Source organism: Bidens hawaiensis, unplaced genomic scaffold (assembly GCF_021521415.1).
Source record: "Bidens hawaiensis isolate Kalapana, Puna unplaced genomic scaffold, B.hawaiensis_p1.1 tig00051703_1, whole genome shotgun sequence".
Lineage (NCBI taxonomy): Eukaryota > Viridiplantae > Streptophyta > Magnoliopsida > Asterales > Asteraceae > Bidens > Bidens hawaiensis.
In genome coordinates, this window is record NW_027499295.1 from 64,394 (window position 1) to 80,767 (window position 16,374).

General features: G+C 32.8%; 1 protein-coding gene across 1 annotated transcript in view; it reads right to left on the reverse strand.

Moving 5' to 3' along the window:
• LOC143599273 (protein trichome birefringence-like 39) overlaps positions 1–15,469 on the reverse strand; it is a 28,106-nt gene extending 12,637 nt beyond the window's left edge. The window contains exons 1-5 of the mRNA XM_077077262.1: positions 15,207–15,469; positions 14,854–15,028; positions 1,803–1,978; positions 1,530–1,688; positions 1,212–1,453 (exon numbers count right to left, since the gene is read on the reverse strand). Of these exons, the coding sequence (XP_076933377.1) occupies positions 1,212–1,453; positions 1,530–1,688; positions 1,803–1,978; positions 14,854–15,028; positions 15,207–15,469 (1,015 nt within the window). The remainder of the gene's footprint in view (positions 1–1,211; positions 1,454–1,529; positions 1,689–1,802; positions 1,979–14,853; positions 15,029–15,206) is intronic.
• Positions 15,470–16,374: the final 905 nt, after the last annotated feature.

The following is a 16,374-nucleotide window of genomic DNA, read 5'->3' on the forward strand; positions in this document are numbered from 1 at the left end:
TCATATCTTGATCTTTCAGCTCTTGTCTCGTAATCCTGTATCTTCACGCGTGCACTCCTTCTCTAACACACACCGTGACTACTCGCTGATATTTCCTTGCTTCATCCTTCCAAGCAGGAATATAGAATATCTTCTTTTCATTCAACACTTTCAAATCAGCTTTCGATAAGTTAACAAGATGCATCGGATCATACACCCTCAGCACTTCTTGTTCATCTTCGTCTTCCATCACGGCTTCAGCAGTCTGACAATCAACGTACCACCATTTTAGATTCTTCAACACATCTTGAGGCATAGTCTTCATTGGAACCTCCTTGATGCATCGGATCGGTTTGTACTTCATCACCATCCATGGCTTGTAATCTGCTCTCATTCCCCTTTCTTTATCCTCCACGAGCTTTCCCTTCTGTGGCTTTAATAATTCAAACTTCTTCTCTTTTATGCTTTCTTTCCACACAATCTTCCCAATCACTCTTGCCATGTTGTCGTCACTTCTATTTATCAGGCCCAACCTGGCCAAATCCTTCACCTCACATTCCGGCAACGTATTGAGAGATCTCAACATTCTTTTGAAGTATTGAATACCATCATAACGCTTCACCACAAACAACTTCATCTGTTCATCATATATCCAACAGATAATTCCCTTCTTCGACTCAGCATAGCCTTTGATGTTATAACTCTTCTTGAACATGGCTGGAACAGCAGGCTTCTTGGTCTTAATAAACCAATGAGCACAACCTTCCTTCCACCTAGGCTGCTCCTCCCACTCAGTCTCATCCATCTCAGTATCCATGTCGGCTTTCTCAACATCAGGGATCTCGTGTTCAACGTCTTCTTCTACTATCTCTCCTTCTTCTATCCCATCTTCAATCACAATCTGCTCACCGATCTTCTCAATCACATCACTCGGCAGCACATCTTCATCAAACAACACATCATCGCTGAACATATCATCGTCCAGTTCCTTCAACGCATCAATCACGTCATCCTCCACCAACACCACATCATCACCATCAGCCGCGTCGGTAGACTCCCCCTCAGCTGTGGAAGTACCAAGAGCTTGAGAAGTTCTTGGCAGCTCACCACCTGCATCTTTCGATGCATTGGGATCATCATCTCGGTCATTTCTTCTTTTAGTTCTGAGCTCGTCGCCCTTACAGGTCAGACATTAGACATATGAACTACTGACATATATGCACCAACAAAACCCGGAAGACACCAATGGCTACAGTCTAGACCAATGTGGTTGCCACTATAGTACATTGGGTGAGCATCTTTTCGAAATTGAGAAAGTGTGGTGATGTCAAGTGAGTAGACCGGTTTCTTTACTCGGGCCAAGACTTTATTGATTACCACCGATGCCATTGGTGTGCCCGCGGGATACCTTAAACCGAAAAATGGTTGAGTTTCACCCTTGCATGATTTTGATACCTCATTCCAGTCTCTACCCCTATGTGATTTTTAAACCAACGATTAATTTTCGATATAAATTTATGTTTCTAGAAACAAATAAGCAAAGAACATACTCATAATGAACTGGGGAAACGCCTTGGGAGAAGACTTTGGTTTTTGACGGGTCAACAAAACGACTGATCCATCTTGACCATGTTGTCATTCCTTTATAATATGCCACAAGTCTGTTCATGTCGTTGTAAATTTTTCCTCCTTCTCCTATGTAATCCCACCTGCGTTCCAATTATATATACTATAAGATACGTAAAATAACAAAAAAAAAACGAGTATAGAATACTCTAACACATAAACTCTTTATGGATCTTAATACGGTAAATTGATCTTATGGCCGGTCACGCCCTGTGTGAGTCCACCAATGCCACGAGTTAAAAACTAACACGTCCGCTCCCTTCCACATGTTTCTTTGGCGGATGGAGTCTAGTTTTAGTACCCGTTTCCCGTTTTCGTTCACTACATCGACAATAGTTGTTGTATGGTATATCGATAATTTTAATCTGTAATCCTATTGATAAATAACAGATACATTAAACATTAATTAGTACATGACTTGTTATTAGATGGAATGTTAATTTGGGGCTAGTTAAGTCCGTGATGAGGGTGAAGAAAAATGCCAAATAATGTATATTTTGTTATAAATATATAATATTGTGGTTATCAATACCTAATATAGATTAGCTTTCTTTCCAAGTTTTCCTACCCTATATATACATCTCATGTACCTCTTTGTAATACACACCAATTAATGAAATCTCTCTCTTTCTCTTCACATCTCTTTGTCATATTGTTTTAGCTATTAGGCTTGTTTTAAAACACGTTATCAGCACGAAGCTTCTATAGTTTCTCTGCAATAGTGTATGTTCAATCGGAGTATCCTACAAGTAATTATTATTTTTATACGGTTGTTATTATGTATTCAAATATGTGTATATGTTTATGTTAAAATCACTAATCAATATTTTATTCTATTTGCTTAAAATCATATTCCGTTGTGGATTTGTCGTCGTAATTTTACCACACGCAACTGCGGCTTGTTGTTTCTTCCAAGGCTCCGACACAACGCGTAAACCTGTTACGCTTCTGATTCCCTAACATCGATCAGTTTCAATTCTCATCTCCGGGTATTGTTTTCCTTTAGTAATGTATATGTATGAAGTTCGAGTACCATAAATTGAAATCTGCAAATTGATTTATGGGTAACATGTTTACATGGCGGCCGACGTCCACGACTTTAAACCTAATTTGGAAAAATAATAAAATCCTATTTAATCAATACAATATATGTCAAATGCTATTTCCTACTGCCCACTCACACTTTATTTTCTGTAATATATATCAGTGCTTACAATATAAGCATGTTGGATATTTTGATATAATATCTCAAATATATGTGTGTAAACTTGTAGTTATCTGTTTTGCAATTCATCAATATACATTTGAGGAAACTGTGCATGGTTCATTCAAGTCTCACATGAAAAAGGAAGAACCGGTGAAAACTAAATCAGTAAAGGCAAAGAAGTCAGATAAACCAAAGATTTCTGATGAGGACTTAATGCGATTTATTAATCCTCCTAGTTCTAACCCTTCATTGGTTAGAGTTTTTAAATTAAAGGGAATAGACACGATGTTCACAGAAAAAGATATTCCAATAAGTATCATTAAACCTGAACTTATTGAGAGTGTCTTTATCAATGAAACTTCACAGATTCAAGATCTTGAATGTCGATATGCTCAAGTGAAAACATCAGTTCCATCTGACCCATTGACTAAAGCAAATCAAGTTTTAAAACATGCTAATAAAATTCAATTTGTGAAGTCAACTAGGACAGATATGTTGAAAAGTTTCTCGAACTGTTCAAATTTAGATTTCTACTTGAAAAAGAAGTCTGAATTATCTGATTAGTTTGCTAAGAGCATGACAAAAAATGTGAGTCATCATCAACTTCTGCGTCATTCGTTCCAACTACCTCTCCACATCATCGTGTCGACATGCGAAGCTGTTTTCTTTGCGGTCAACATGGTCATGTAGTGAGGAATTGTAGTCTGAAGAGCTATCAGAATCTTCATCCTTTTATCAAAGACCATTCTAAGCCGGTTCCTTTGGTAAAAGAGATTCTGAAACGACCTATGTTGTATGCTGATGATACTCATATTATGTTCTCTAATGTGAATCCTCGAAAGATGATTCATGTTAATGAGACTCATGGTCAAGTGAAACCCAAGTTATTCCAACTGCACCGTTATGCAAGAATGAGAATTCAAATGTGGTCCAAGCAGCTTACTTAAGACGAAAGTCTAGAAAGCCGGTAACTTATTCACAAGTGGCTGAACAACAGTTGAATTCTGTTAAAGTTAATGATCAAAAAGAAAACCAAAAGGTGCCCAAGACTGAGGCCTGGGCTGCCTTTTTGAACTAATCATCTTTATTTTGTGTGTAGGGTTCATCCAAGAATGTGTCTGGTGAAAACTGGATAATGGATAGTGGATGTTCTCGTAATATCACTGGGAATCTCGACCTATTAACCAACGTGAGAAATATTCAAGGGGGTTATGTGGCCTTTGCTGGGAATTCTGGGGGCATGATCACACAAGAGGGTGAAGTTTCAAATGGTCATATTACTTTTGAGAAAGTAAATTATTGTGATAAAGTGGATCATAACTTATTAAGTGTATTGCATATTTGTGATAAAAAGTACACAACGATATTTACTGACAAAGAATGTCTTATCTTGAAACAGGGTTATGTTATTCCCGAGGACATGGTTGTCATGCGATCACCACGATCGAATGATATTTATGTCTTAAACATGAGCTCTAAGGTATCCACATTGATCGAAACATGTTTTGTCTCGAAAGAAACCGAGAAAGACTCGATTCTATGGCATCGTAGAATGGGTCACATACATGTTAGAAATATGAATTATTTGATGGATAATGATTTAGTGGAAGGTGTCTCGTTGAAGAATTTTAAATTATCCGATCACTGCGTTGCATGCAAAAAGGGCAAGCAGAAGAAGAAGACACATCCTACTAAATTATTGAATTCCATTAATACTCTTCTTGAACGACTTCATATGGATTTATTTGGTCCTGTGAATCGTGCAAGTATTTCGGGGGATTGGTATTGTCTTGTGGTGACTGATGATTATTCAAGATACTCATGGGTGTTATTTATGAGTTCGAAAGATCAAACACCGGTGTTGGTACAAAACCTTATCACCAAGATCGAATCACTCTACAAACAAAAGGTGAGGAGAATCCGTAGTGATAATGGTACTGAATTCAAAAACACTGTATTGGATTTCCTTTGTGTTCAAAAAGGAATTCATCGAGAATATAGTGCACCTTATGTACCTCAACAAAATGGTGTTGCCGAACGAAAGAATCGAACCTTGATTGAGGCTGCACGTACAATGCTCGCTGATTCTAAGCTTCCCGTCCAATTCTGGAATGAGGCGGTGAATACAGCTTGCTATACTCTTAATCGGGTTCTAACCGTTAAAAGACTCAAAAAGACAAGTTATGAGTTATTGAATAATCGAAAACCTAACTTAAAGTACCTGGAACCTTTTGGGTGTCCGTGTACTATGTTGAAGAAGGATGCGGGTAAATTTGAAGAAAAAGCTATCGAAGGGTATTTCTTGGGATATGCATCTCCAAAGAAAAGGGTATTCAACTTTACATCTGGTTGCGTTGAAGAATGGTACCATGTGGACTGTCAAAAGTACACAACTCATCCTCAAGGGAAAGGTCCCGACTGGATGTTTGACTATGATAGTTTATTTAATTCATTTATTCCATCAACTGAACACATAGACGAAGACCTGGTTCGAGCATACTTTGAAGAAAATTTGGCAATTCTAAGATTTTCAAGTTCTAATGATGTTGAAGCTTAACCTGATGCTACAATTGAAGAACCACATATTGCTTCTCCAGTTACTGCTGATAATTTATCTTCTTCTTCTGATAATGATCAAGCTGAAGATCAAGTTATTGACCTTGACAGTGATAATGTTTCATCTCCTGAACTTGGTGAACATTACACTAACTTATTTGATAATTTTTTTGTTCCTGAGAATCCCACTCTTCGGATTCATGGATATCATCCACAGGAAAACATCATTGGAGAACTTGACGTGGGCGTTCGTACACGTCATCAAGTTGTTTCGTCAAGTGATAATAATGTATTGTGTGCTTATACCGATTTACATTCATCGGGAATTGTAAATCTTGCAAAATTCACTTGCTTTCTATCTCAAGTTGAGCCAACGACGGCTCGTAAGGCACTTGAAGATCCTTCTTGGGTAGAAGCTATGCAAGAAGAATTACAGCAATTTGCACGTTTGGGTGTTTGGGATTTAATAGACAAGCCTGCTAGAGTCAAGAAAGCGATTCCGACTAAGTGGGTATTTAAGTGTAAGAAAGACGATCGAGAGGTGATTGTCAGAAACAAAGCACGTCTAGTGGTGCAAGGTTTTCATCAGCAAGAGGGTATTGATTACACAGAGGTCTATGCTCCAGTTGCAAGATTAGAGTCGATTCGAATCTTCCTGGCATATGCGGCTTATAAGAATATCAAGGTCTATCAAATGGATGTTAAAAGTGCTTTTCTCAATGGTGAACTACATGAGGAAGTGTTTGTTTTACAGCCTCCTGGTTTTGAAGATCCTGATTATCGGGACCGAGTTTACCGATTAAACAAGGCCCTATATGGTCTACATCAAGCCCCGAGAGCTTGGTATGGCACGCTTGCCGACCATCTGACTGATAATGGCTTCAAATGAGGAACTGTCGACTGCACTTTATTTCATAAAACTGTTGGTGACGATCTTCTCCTAGTTCAGATTTATGTCGACGACATTGTCTTTGGGTCAACAAACGACACGTTGTGTAAGGAGTTCGAGAAGTCCATGCAAACAAAGTTCGAGATGAGTTCGATGGGAGAGATGAATTTATTTTTTGGGTTGCAGGTTCACCAGTCTGCTAAAGAAATCTTTATTCACCAGACCAAGTATGTGAACGACGTCTTGAGCCGATTCAAGATATCTGCCGGAAAAATCTCTTCTACTCCTCTTCCAGTGGGTCACAATTTATCACCGGATGAATTGGAAGATACCGTTGATCCTATCCTCTATCGTGCCATGATCGATTCTTTAATGTATCTAACGGCTTCTCGCCCTGACATTATGTTTGCTGTTTTTCTTTGTGCTAGGTTTCAAGCAAGTCCACGAGTGACTCATCTAGCTGCGGTTAAGAGAATTCTTCAGTATTTAAGGGGAAATCCAGTCATCGGGTTGTGGTACCCCAAGGATGATACTTTTGATCTTAATTCTTATTGAGACTCGGACTATGGAGGTTGCAAGATCAACTTCAAATCAACGACTGCAGGATGTCAATTTTTAGGAAACCGGCTTGTTTCCTGGCAGTGTAAGAAGCAGACAACGGTCTCTACTTCAACCGCCGAAGCTGAGTATGTTGCAGCCTCGAGTTGCTGTTCCCAGGTTTTGTGGATACAACAACATGTCCGCGACTACGGTTTGAAGTTTCTTACTACTCCTATTCTGATTGATAATTCTGCTGCAATTTCAATCACAAAGAATCCCGTACAACATTTGAAAACAAAATGTATCGAAATTCGATATCATTTTATACGGGATTGCTTTGAGAAGAAGTTGATTGACCTTGAGAAAGAACATACTGACTTTCAGAAAGCCGATCTGTTTACCAATGCTTTTGACAAAACGCGTTTTCATTTTTTGCTTGGTTTAATCGGATTGAAGACCCTCGCTGATATCCTTAAACAAGGATGACTATCTTTATTTTATGTCATTTTTCTTTTAAAATTTATTTTGGTTTTAGGGGGTGAAAATCTAGAAAATACAAAAAGATTGTGTTTTTCGTTTGTATAGATAAAATCCAAAAACATTAAAAATTTCTAAAAATATAAAAAGATTGCTTTCTTTTCTTTAATGTTTTCGTTTAAAATATTTTGAAAAACCAAAAACATTTTAAAATTTGAAAATCCAAAAAGAATGTATTTTCAGTTTGTACAGAAAAATCCGAAAATCCAAAAAGAATGTGAAGTTTATTTTGTTTATAAGAAAATTGAAAAAGACAAAAATACTGTGTTTTTAAAGTATGTATAGAGAAAAACCAAAAAGATTTATGCATGCGTTTGCTGAAAATTATGTCAATTATCTATATTTGAAGTATTAGATGAAAAAATTTTAATGTATATTTCTATTATCATTTATGTTACAATCTATATAAAACGTCTTAGAGATTATTTAATGGATATTATTATAGCTTTAAGAAATTTCACTTATAATACAAATGGAAAAGACATACAAAAATCTTTATACTTTTTGAGTTAGTAATGGTTAATATCATATGCATATATTTCGTAATCTATGATTGTTATAGATCATCATTATACTTAAGTTTGTTACTTGATTCCTATTTTATTGGTTTTATCAGATACTTATTCCCTATGATTGTTGATGATAGTATGCAATTTTATATTTTAACTTCATTAGTTAATAATAATTTTATAAGTTGTATAAGACTTGAATTTATAAATTAACGTTACAAATCATAAATGATTGTGTGTGATAGATAAAGATATTTGTTTGTGTCAAAATAAATTGATAAATACTTGTACACAAGATATATTTATGGCTAATAGTTAATGCATACATTATATATTTGTTTTGACTTGTGAAAACTCTTATCTCATAGAGTATTTATTATTTGACTTTTACATGGTTTGTATAGCAGGATAAATAAGTTTATATTTCTAGTAAATTCTAATTATAAGTGATATACGACTTTAAAATGCTATAATGAAGAAAAATAATTATTTACATATCAAACATATTTTCAATTTTGCTTAGTTATAATATATGGAGTGAAATATAATGTTTTTATAAACTTTTTGGTGCATACTTACTTTATTTGTTCACTGTCACTTATGCCAACAATTTGAAAAATAAGAATGTGATAAGGAAAATAGATTAATCAATAATGAATTTCCTGATATGTTTGCATTATTAATTTTATTATAAGAAAGTTATTAATTTCTATAATATGATGAAAATATCTTTTGATATTTATGCATGGGTTTCAGCTGTACTAAGATTTAAATACCATTTTGTATCTATGAAATTCATATAAAGATTACTATTGTTAGATGCATTAACCCATCACTAAAGAAACCTATGTGTTATTTTTCCACTGATGTTTGTACCTCATACGTGCATTAGACAATTAATCATAATATTAAACAATAGTATTCAATATTAACTATTATTACTACTTTAATTAAATAGTGATTGCTGCTAATTTTTATCTAGATGCTTTATATTTATAGATTGATAACTCCATGAATTGAATGAATTAATGTTGCGCTATATGTCATGCGGAGGCTATAAATTATTCATATAAATAGTAGTGAATAAAGCAAAACACAATAGCAAAGTTATGTTAACACTTTTGTGAAAGAGTATAAAATTGCTTTGATAAGACACCGATCGAAGATGTAATACTTAATGTATCTCATTGTTGGTTTCAATATGTCAATTTTTACATGACTTGGCCATGTAATTATTTCTCAATGTTTATTATGTGATGAGAAAGTTGCTATAATGAAAACTAGGATAACACAATTTTAATTTGTGATATCTCAGATATGCTCCTGAAGTAGCATATCACTAAAACGTATGAAGTGATTTTGTATCTATGTCCAAGAAAATTACGAGTAAACCATGAAAAGAATTTAGTTTTATATCATTCCCTGAAGTGAATGTGAATATGCATTGATCGTTACAATAATGGACATAATTGAAAATTTGTAACGATGATTATATTAATCATGAGACCGACCATCGGAATTATAATGATGGTCATGCTAATAATGAGATCGACCACCACAAGTGGCAAATGGATTAACTGATTAACCATATATGAGAACAAATTGTGGAAATACAAAAGTGAAATCACATGATCATTTGAGAAGATGATACAATGTTCTCTCATAAATATAGTCATGTATGAAGGAAACATAATACATATACGATCATAAACCTAAAGTTTATGTATCATGATTATCTAATGGCACGACCGGTTAGGCCACACCGAGTCAATGATGTGAAATTTATTGAGAAACCAAAAGATTCTTCACAATAATTATACATGTAATATTGCTCTCAAGGGAAGCCATTATTTACCAACTGAAGGAGGGTGTGAATCCTTAGATGTTATGGAATTGAGAAAAGGATACACATATCCTAACATGATACCATTTAGTGTTTTGAAAATCGATGCATTGTCTAAATGGTTATCAAGATCGCAACTACATGTTTGCATGATCTATGGCTTATCTAATAAGATAGCAAGCATATTATTCCATATTGATATATATACATTCAGTTATAATAATGAATTTGATTCCTAAGTTAACAATGATCATTGGAATAATTGTTGAACTTCATAACAGATTATGTTCTTACATAAATTGTTTTGTTAAAGACGATTACTCAACGTATGTAATTGGTTGCAAAAGCTATTATCACGAGAGCAAAGGTTCATGTTTGTATTTGAGTACATACGATTTTACATGTCTTTAAATTAATTCACATCAAGCCAACAAGTTATGATACTTCATCCCCATTGGAATTGGTTTTTTGTCAGTAACCAAATATTTCTCATCTAATATTTCGTGTGTGTTATATAGTGAAATTAATCCACCACAAGATGAGACCACAAAGGAAGTTGGGAATTCTTGTCGGTATTAAATATTATGATTAAATACTTAGAGCCATTAATGAGATATTTGCTTATGGCTCATTGGTTTTCACTTTAGTTAATCGATGTTCCCAACATCAGGGGGAGATATAAGGCAGTTGGAAAATGAATTTAGTTGGAATGAATTATCATTGATCCTCAAACTAAATTATATAAAATGAAAATTCAAAGGATAATTCATGTATACAACTTAATGATCAATTACCAGACAATTCACTGACCAAAATAGAGTGTCTATCTAAGACACTTATACCAACTGCTAATGCTCCAATTAAAGATGTCTAAGAAAGACAAAAGCATATTGATAATGAGTCTAATACACGCGTGTAACATGGTAGACCAATCGATTCCAAAGGTAAAATTTCCTCGAAAATTGGAGCAAGTAATAAAGATGGTTAAGTCGAGGTACAATAAAAGGTCTCTTAAAAGACATTAGACATGATGGTTCTTGAAAAACCTCAGGTACCTAAAAATAAATAGCTCTTAGTAAATTATATTGTATCATGTCTATAAAGGCATATGGAATCGAATAAAGTCGACGTCGCTATACTTTTATGTATATGTAAAATTAGCGCTTGAAACGATGATGATGATGATAAGGATCAATATTCAAAATCTGCCTATAAAAATGATTGACCAAAGTGGAAAGACACAAATAAGGCAGAGTTGAATTCTCTAAATAACGGAAAGTTTGTTGGACCAAAAGTCCGTACAACAAAAGTTGTAAAATGTATTAGATACAAACGGGTATTTTATATAAGTTTTGAAAATTCAATTAAATGATATAAGGAAAAATTGGTGGCACAGGGATTTTGCAAAGAGCTATGATTGATTATAAGGAGACGCATTCTCCAATGGTGGAATCATTGACTTTCCGATACATAATTAGTCTGGTAATACAAAGAGAAAATTTATATGCGTTTAATAAAATATTGAATTATTTAATCATGTGAAGTAAGTTCTCGAGAACACATTGATTGTTGTGTATAGAGTCATATTTGAATACGTTACAATTATTGAATTTGTTGAACATAAATGGAACTCCTGAAGAGTTTCCTAAATTGGTTGAATACTTGAAAAGTTAATTGATATATCTTTATGATGGAATTATTGTGCATCAATAAGCATACACATAGAAGGGAATATACATGATGAGTACAATAATTCAATAAACAATAATATGGTACAATATGGATTTTTGATATGTGATATAAGATGATGCGTTAATGAGCAAGTTTATGCAACAAAAATCCTGGAAAAGTGAATGCGTATGCATAATTTGTCAAGTTGAAAAGAAGTTCATGATAGATTGGAAAATGCATAGAATTATGCTTATTGTGTATGGACTAATATAGTCGGATGAGCATGGTACAATCAATAATTATTTTGATAAGGAGGGAGATAATTTGGATGTCATGGTCATACTTTTATCAAAATTTTACACTTAAAGGTTCATATAATCACAGTTTACAGTGATGATGTACACATCATTGAGAGAAACTGCAGAACTTTTAGAAGGAGAATCCTTGACACGATGTGATTATTGCTCGAACTGCAGTTTAAGTATCTGTGTAATTATATGTGCATCAATCTATCAAAGTCCATCTAAAAAAATGTTGAGACAATTTACCAAAGACAATATTCATTCTTTGAGTACGTTAAAGGATGTCCAAACAATGCACTCTATAACATTTCCGATCATAATATGAAACATTATTGGTTCAAAAGTATCATAACTAAATGCATATGCGCATTAATATGCGATGCTAACTATACATGATTTTTATATCTTTTATTTATATTTATCAGCATGTGTCCAGCTATGAGACATCAATTTGGGTTAATACATATATTACACATATGAAATATATGACTTAGTATTTTACTAACCCATCAAAACAAGTTTGGCTAGTATTGTCGATGCTATTAAACACAATAGGGATATCAATATAGTGGTATATGTTTACGAAATGATGCAATAGAAGTTTTCAAATGAAGATCATGAAACGTTATTCAATCGAAGGATTCACAAGTCAATGGCTGAAGATGCAAATGATTGACTACAAAAGTTTTGGACAACTTTCACTACAAATGTTTTGGACAACTTTTACAGAAGATCAATATTTACCATTTTAACGGATATATAAATCAGTGGGAGATAATACGCGTTTCACTCTTTTTCCCTTAGCTATGGTTTTGTCCCACTGGGTTTTTCTAGCAAGGTTTTTAATGAGGCAACATCTTCAAGCGTATTATGTTGATAACCAAATGGGAGTGTTATAAATATATAATATTGTGGTTATCAATACCTAATATAGATTAGCTTTCTTTCCAAATTTTCCTACCCTATATATACATCTCATGTACCTCTTTGTAATACACACCAATTAATAAAATCTCTCTCTTTCTCTTCACATCTCTTTGTCATATTGTTTTAAATATTAGGCTTGTTTTAAAACATATTTATTATTACACTACATCTCCTCTCTTGAGGTTATCCCACTCCCACATGCAACTCACGTGATTTAGATTCATTGTGATATCATATAATTTCTTATATTGTGAAATTATAAAAAAATTATTGAAATAATACAAGTTTGAAATTATGTTTACCATAAAAAAAGTATTAAGTATGTTTCATGAGAAAGTTCTATAACCTAAATTTAGTAAATTAAGTTCCTAAAATATTTTAAAACGTACGTATTTGTAAAAGTTCTATAATTCTATAAAATAATAATTTGGACACATTAAATAAGTTAAGATTTGATTAAATAACGAAATTCTTTTATAATAAAAGACGATACAAATTTGCATATAAAATAGTAGCAAAATTGCTTTGAGAGAATATTGCACACCAAATAAAAGGATTAAGTGAGATTCATATCTAATTGATGTCCAAGTGAAAGACCGAAGACGTTTTTAGTTAGTTTTTCACATATTAAGACAATTTAATTAAAATTGTATTTAGTAACTTTAATACAAAATAAGATAGCAAATATAAGTTATTTTTCATATGATAAATCTACTATTGTAATAAACAAAAATGATGTTTGTGCCACATGACACCTAATTGGCTTTATTTTTGTGCCAAATGACACCATTATCTTGTAACATTTAATTCATAATTTTTCTAATTAAAACAAATTAATTAAAACATTCCTTAACAAAATTAAAACAATCCTTAAAAAGCCCTAATGAGATATAAATCGCCATTCAACATTGTTTGCACACAAAATCTAGATCTTTATATCGGTATGTTTCAAACCCGTATATGTTTATATTATATTCATACCCCAAATATGTATTACGTACCCAGAATCCCTATTCTGTTTTGTATTTTCGATTGTATGCATATTTCATACCCCAATTCCGATTCCAACCGGTTATCAAATCTTTATTTTCCCCCATAATCCCTATTCCGATTGTATGTAAACACTAATAATACCCCAAATATGTATTTCCGATCGGATATGATAAAAACCGATTATTTATTCAATTAACGCCTCCATATGTCGATTAAATCTATGCTTCGATTACGTTGTCTAGTTTTTTTCCTCTTTGCATCCATTTATTGTATGTACACTTTCGATGTGATGGCTTTTCCAAAAACTTATTGGAATAAGGTGTATGTGTCTGTTCATTTTTTATTAAGCAACATAAATTAGTTAGTTTTCACTTCAATTTTACTTCAATTACTAGATCGAATGGTTCTATGTACTTAATAGCCAACTACTTGAATGATGAAATTTAATTTAATCTTATTATCATATGCGGATACACATTTTTTATCGATCGATAGGGTCAAGTTTCTTTAGAGTTGTTCTCCATCCACCTAGATATTATCTGGTAAATATCTTTTTTATTATTATTTATTTTTGATAGTTTCCTAATATGAATGGAAAACTTGGATTGGTTATACTTATTTATATTTATTTTAGGTGTTTCGGACTAGACATGCACAGTTATCTAATTAATATAACAATTTTTCAAAATACTGTTGTTGTATTTGATAATTTATTAATTAACAACTTCCAATTTATCAATCTTCAAAGTACGTTGATAGAAGTTTTCAATTGTGAAGCCTAAATTTGAGAGAAAAGACTTAATGGTTCACTGAATCAAAGATTTTTTGACAATAAAGTTCTTGACAAAAAGAAGGTTTTGATTTCTATTAAGTGACTCGTGTTCATATAATAAACTATAGCCGTTGGATGTACTTATGTTTTCTTTTCTTGAATTACTAAGTTAAAATTATATTTGTAAAGTACACGATTGTAGAAAAGTATCTTGAAGTATGGTTAATGAATCAAACTAATAAGTTATTTTGTTGCAATGTGAATCAAGTTTTTATTCACATGAAATTATTTTTGCATAAGCGTGATTGTTGGTAATGTTTTCAAGTTAGTTTTTCAAGGCATCCTACTTTCTTTTGAGGAGTAATGAGTAATTTTATTTTCTACATATAATATTTTATATATGTATATGCAAAGCGAATCATGGAATTAGCTAGATTGATATAATTGGCCATAAGGAAAAAAGAATAATTTAAAAATAAAAAGAAAGACAATAAAAACTAACCTGAAACATAAGATCAGTAAGAACATTTCCTGTCTTAACAAGTGTATACTTAGCATTTGGCACCCATGAATGAATCATGCAACTCAGTGAAATCCACATATTGTAACTCAGTGAGTCACCCACAAACATTATCCTCTTTCCCCTCCATTTATTCAACAGCTCTACCCCATTAAATCTGCAACCACCAATTCACTTACACTTCAAAATTATCAAATCAACATTTTAAATTGTAAGCAGGACAATGTACATGTTTTAAAATTGTCCTTAAACTGATTATAGTAATCAAGACAGTCTACATGTTTTAAGATTGTCCTGTTTACGGTGTAAAAAGGGAAAAAAAATAAAGGTCGAACCTGGGAAGACTGCAGCTAAAAGGCTGCCACCTGTACTTGAGATACGATCTATCCGGTAGCCCGTACTTGACGCAATCGAATTCAGGATCCATGAAAGGACAAGTGGAAGGGTTGTAAAGAGGGTAGGATGGATCATAAACCCATTTGCCTCTGAAAACATTGCAGGAGGTAGCCTTTGAAGAGTTTAGGAAAGAAATGGCATTTATTTGATTAAAAAACAAAAACAGTGACAAGTATAATAATGAGGTAGCCAGATTTCCCATTTCTTGGTTTCTAATCCAAATTGGTGGTGTTGTACTAGGAGGTTTTTGTATATATAATGGAAAACAAGAGGAGAAAGAGAAGAGGAAGGAGATCAAGCCTATCATTTTTATTTGTAAAATATCATCATAACTAAAATACAAAATTTTATTTTATAATTAGTATTTTTAAATAAAGAAGTTAAACATATTGAGTAATAATCTCAAATAATTTCGATTCAAACGGGCTGTTATAACCTCTCAAATATAGCATTTTCATTTTTGAGTTCATATATAGAATAATGTTATATATCCTTGCACTTTCTGTCTGATTAATCTTCTTAATCATTTGAAATAATTATATGTATTTACATACAGTTGTACATTCTTTGATATTTCTTCATTTATCATATGTTATAATTATAGGGTCAAGATATTTTACAAAGGGTAACAAAAATGAGAAGTGTGAGAAATCATAAATAATTGACATGTGTCAAGTGGGGATCAAAAGAAAAAGGGTATAGAGGTAATTGTACACATTTTCTCTCTTCAAATGCAAGACACATGTTAATACCCTTAAAAATTTTATAACGTTTATAACTTTTTTGTATGATATTTTTTTAAAAAAAACATATCATCATAATAACAAGCGTTTTTTTATCTTTAATATGAGTATGATTTTTGTTATATAAAATTTAAAACAAAAATCACGTCATTGTGTCTTTTCGCACACCATTGTGTCTTTTCGCTTATCATTGTATCTTTTTTCGCCATTGTGTCTTTTCGCACACCATTGTGTCTTTTCGCACACCATTGTGTCTTTTTTCGTTATTGTGTCTTTTCGCTTATCATTGTGTTTTTTTTCGTCATTGTGTATTTTTCCGCACACCATTGTGTCTTTTTTCGTCATTGTGTCTTTTCGCGCACCA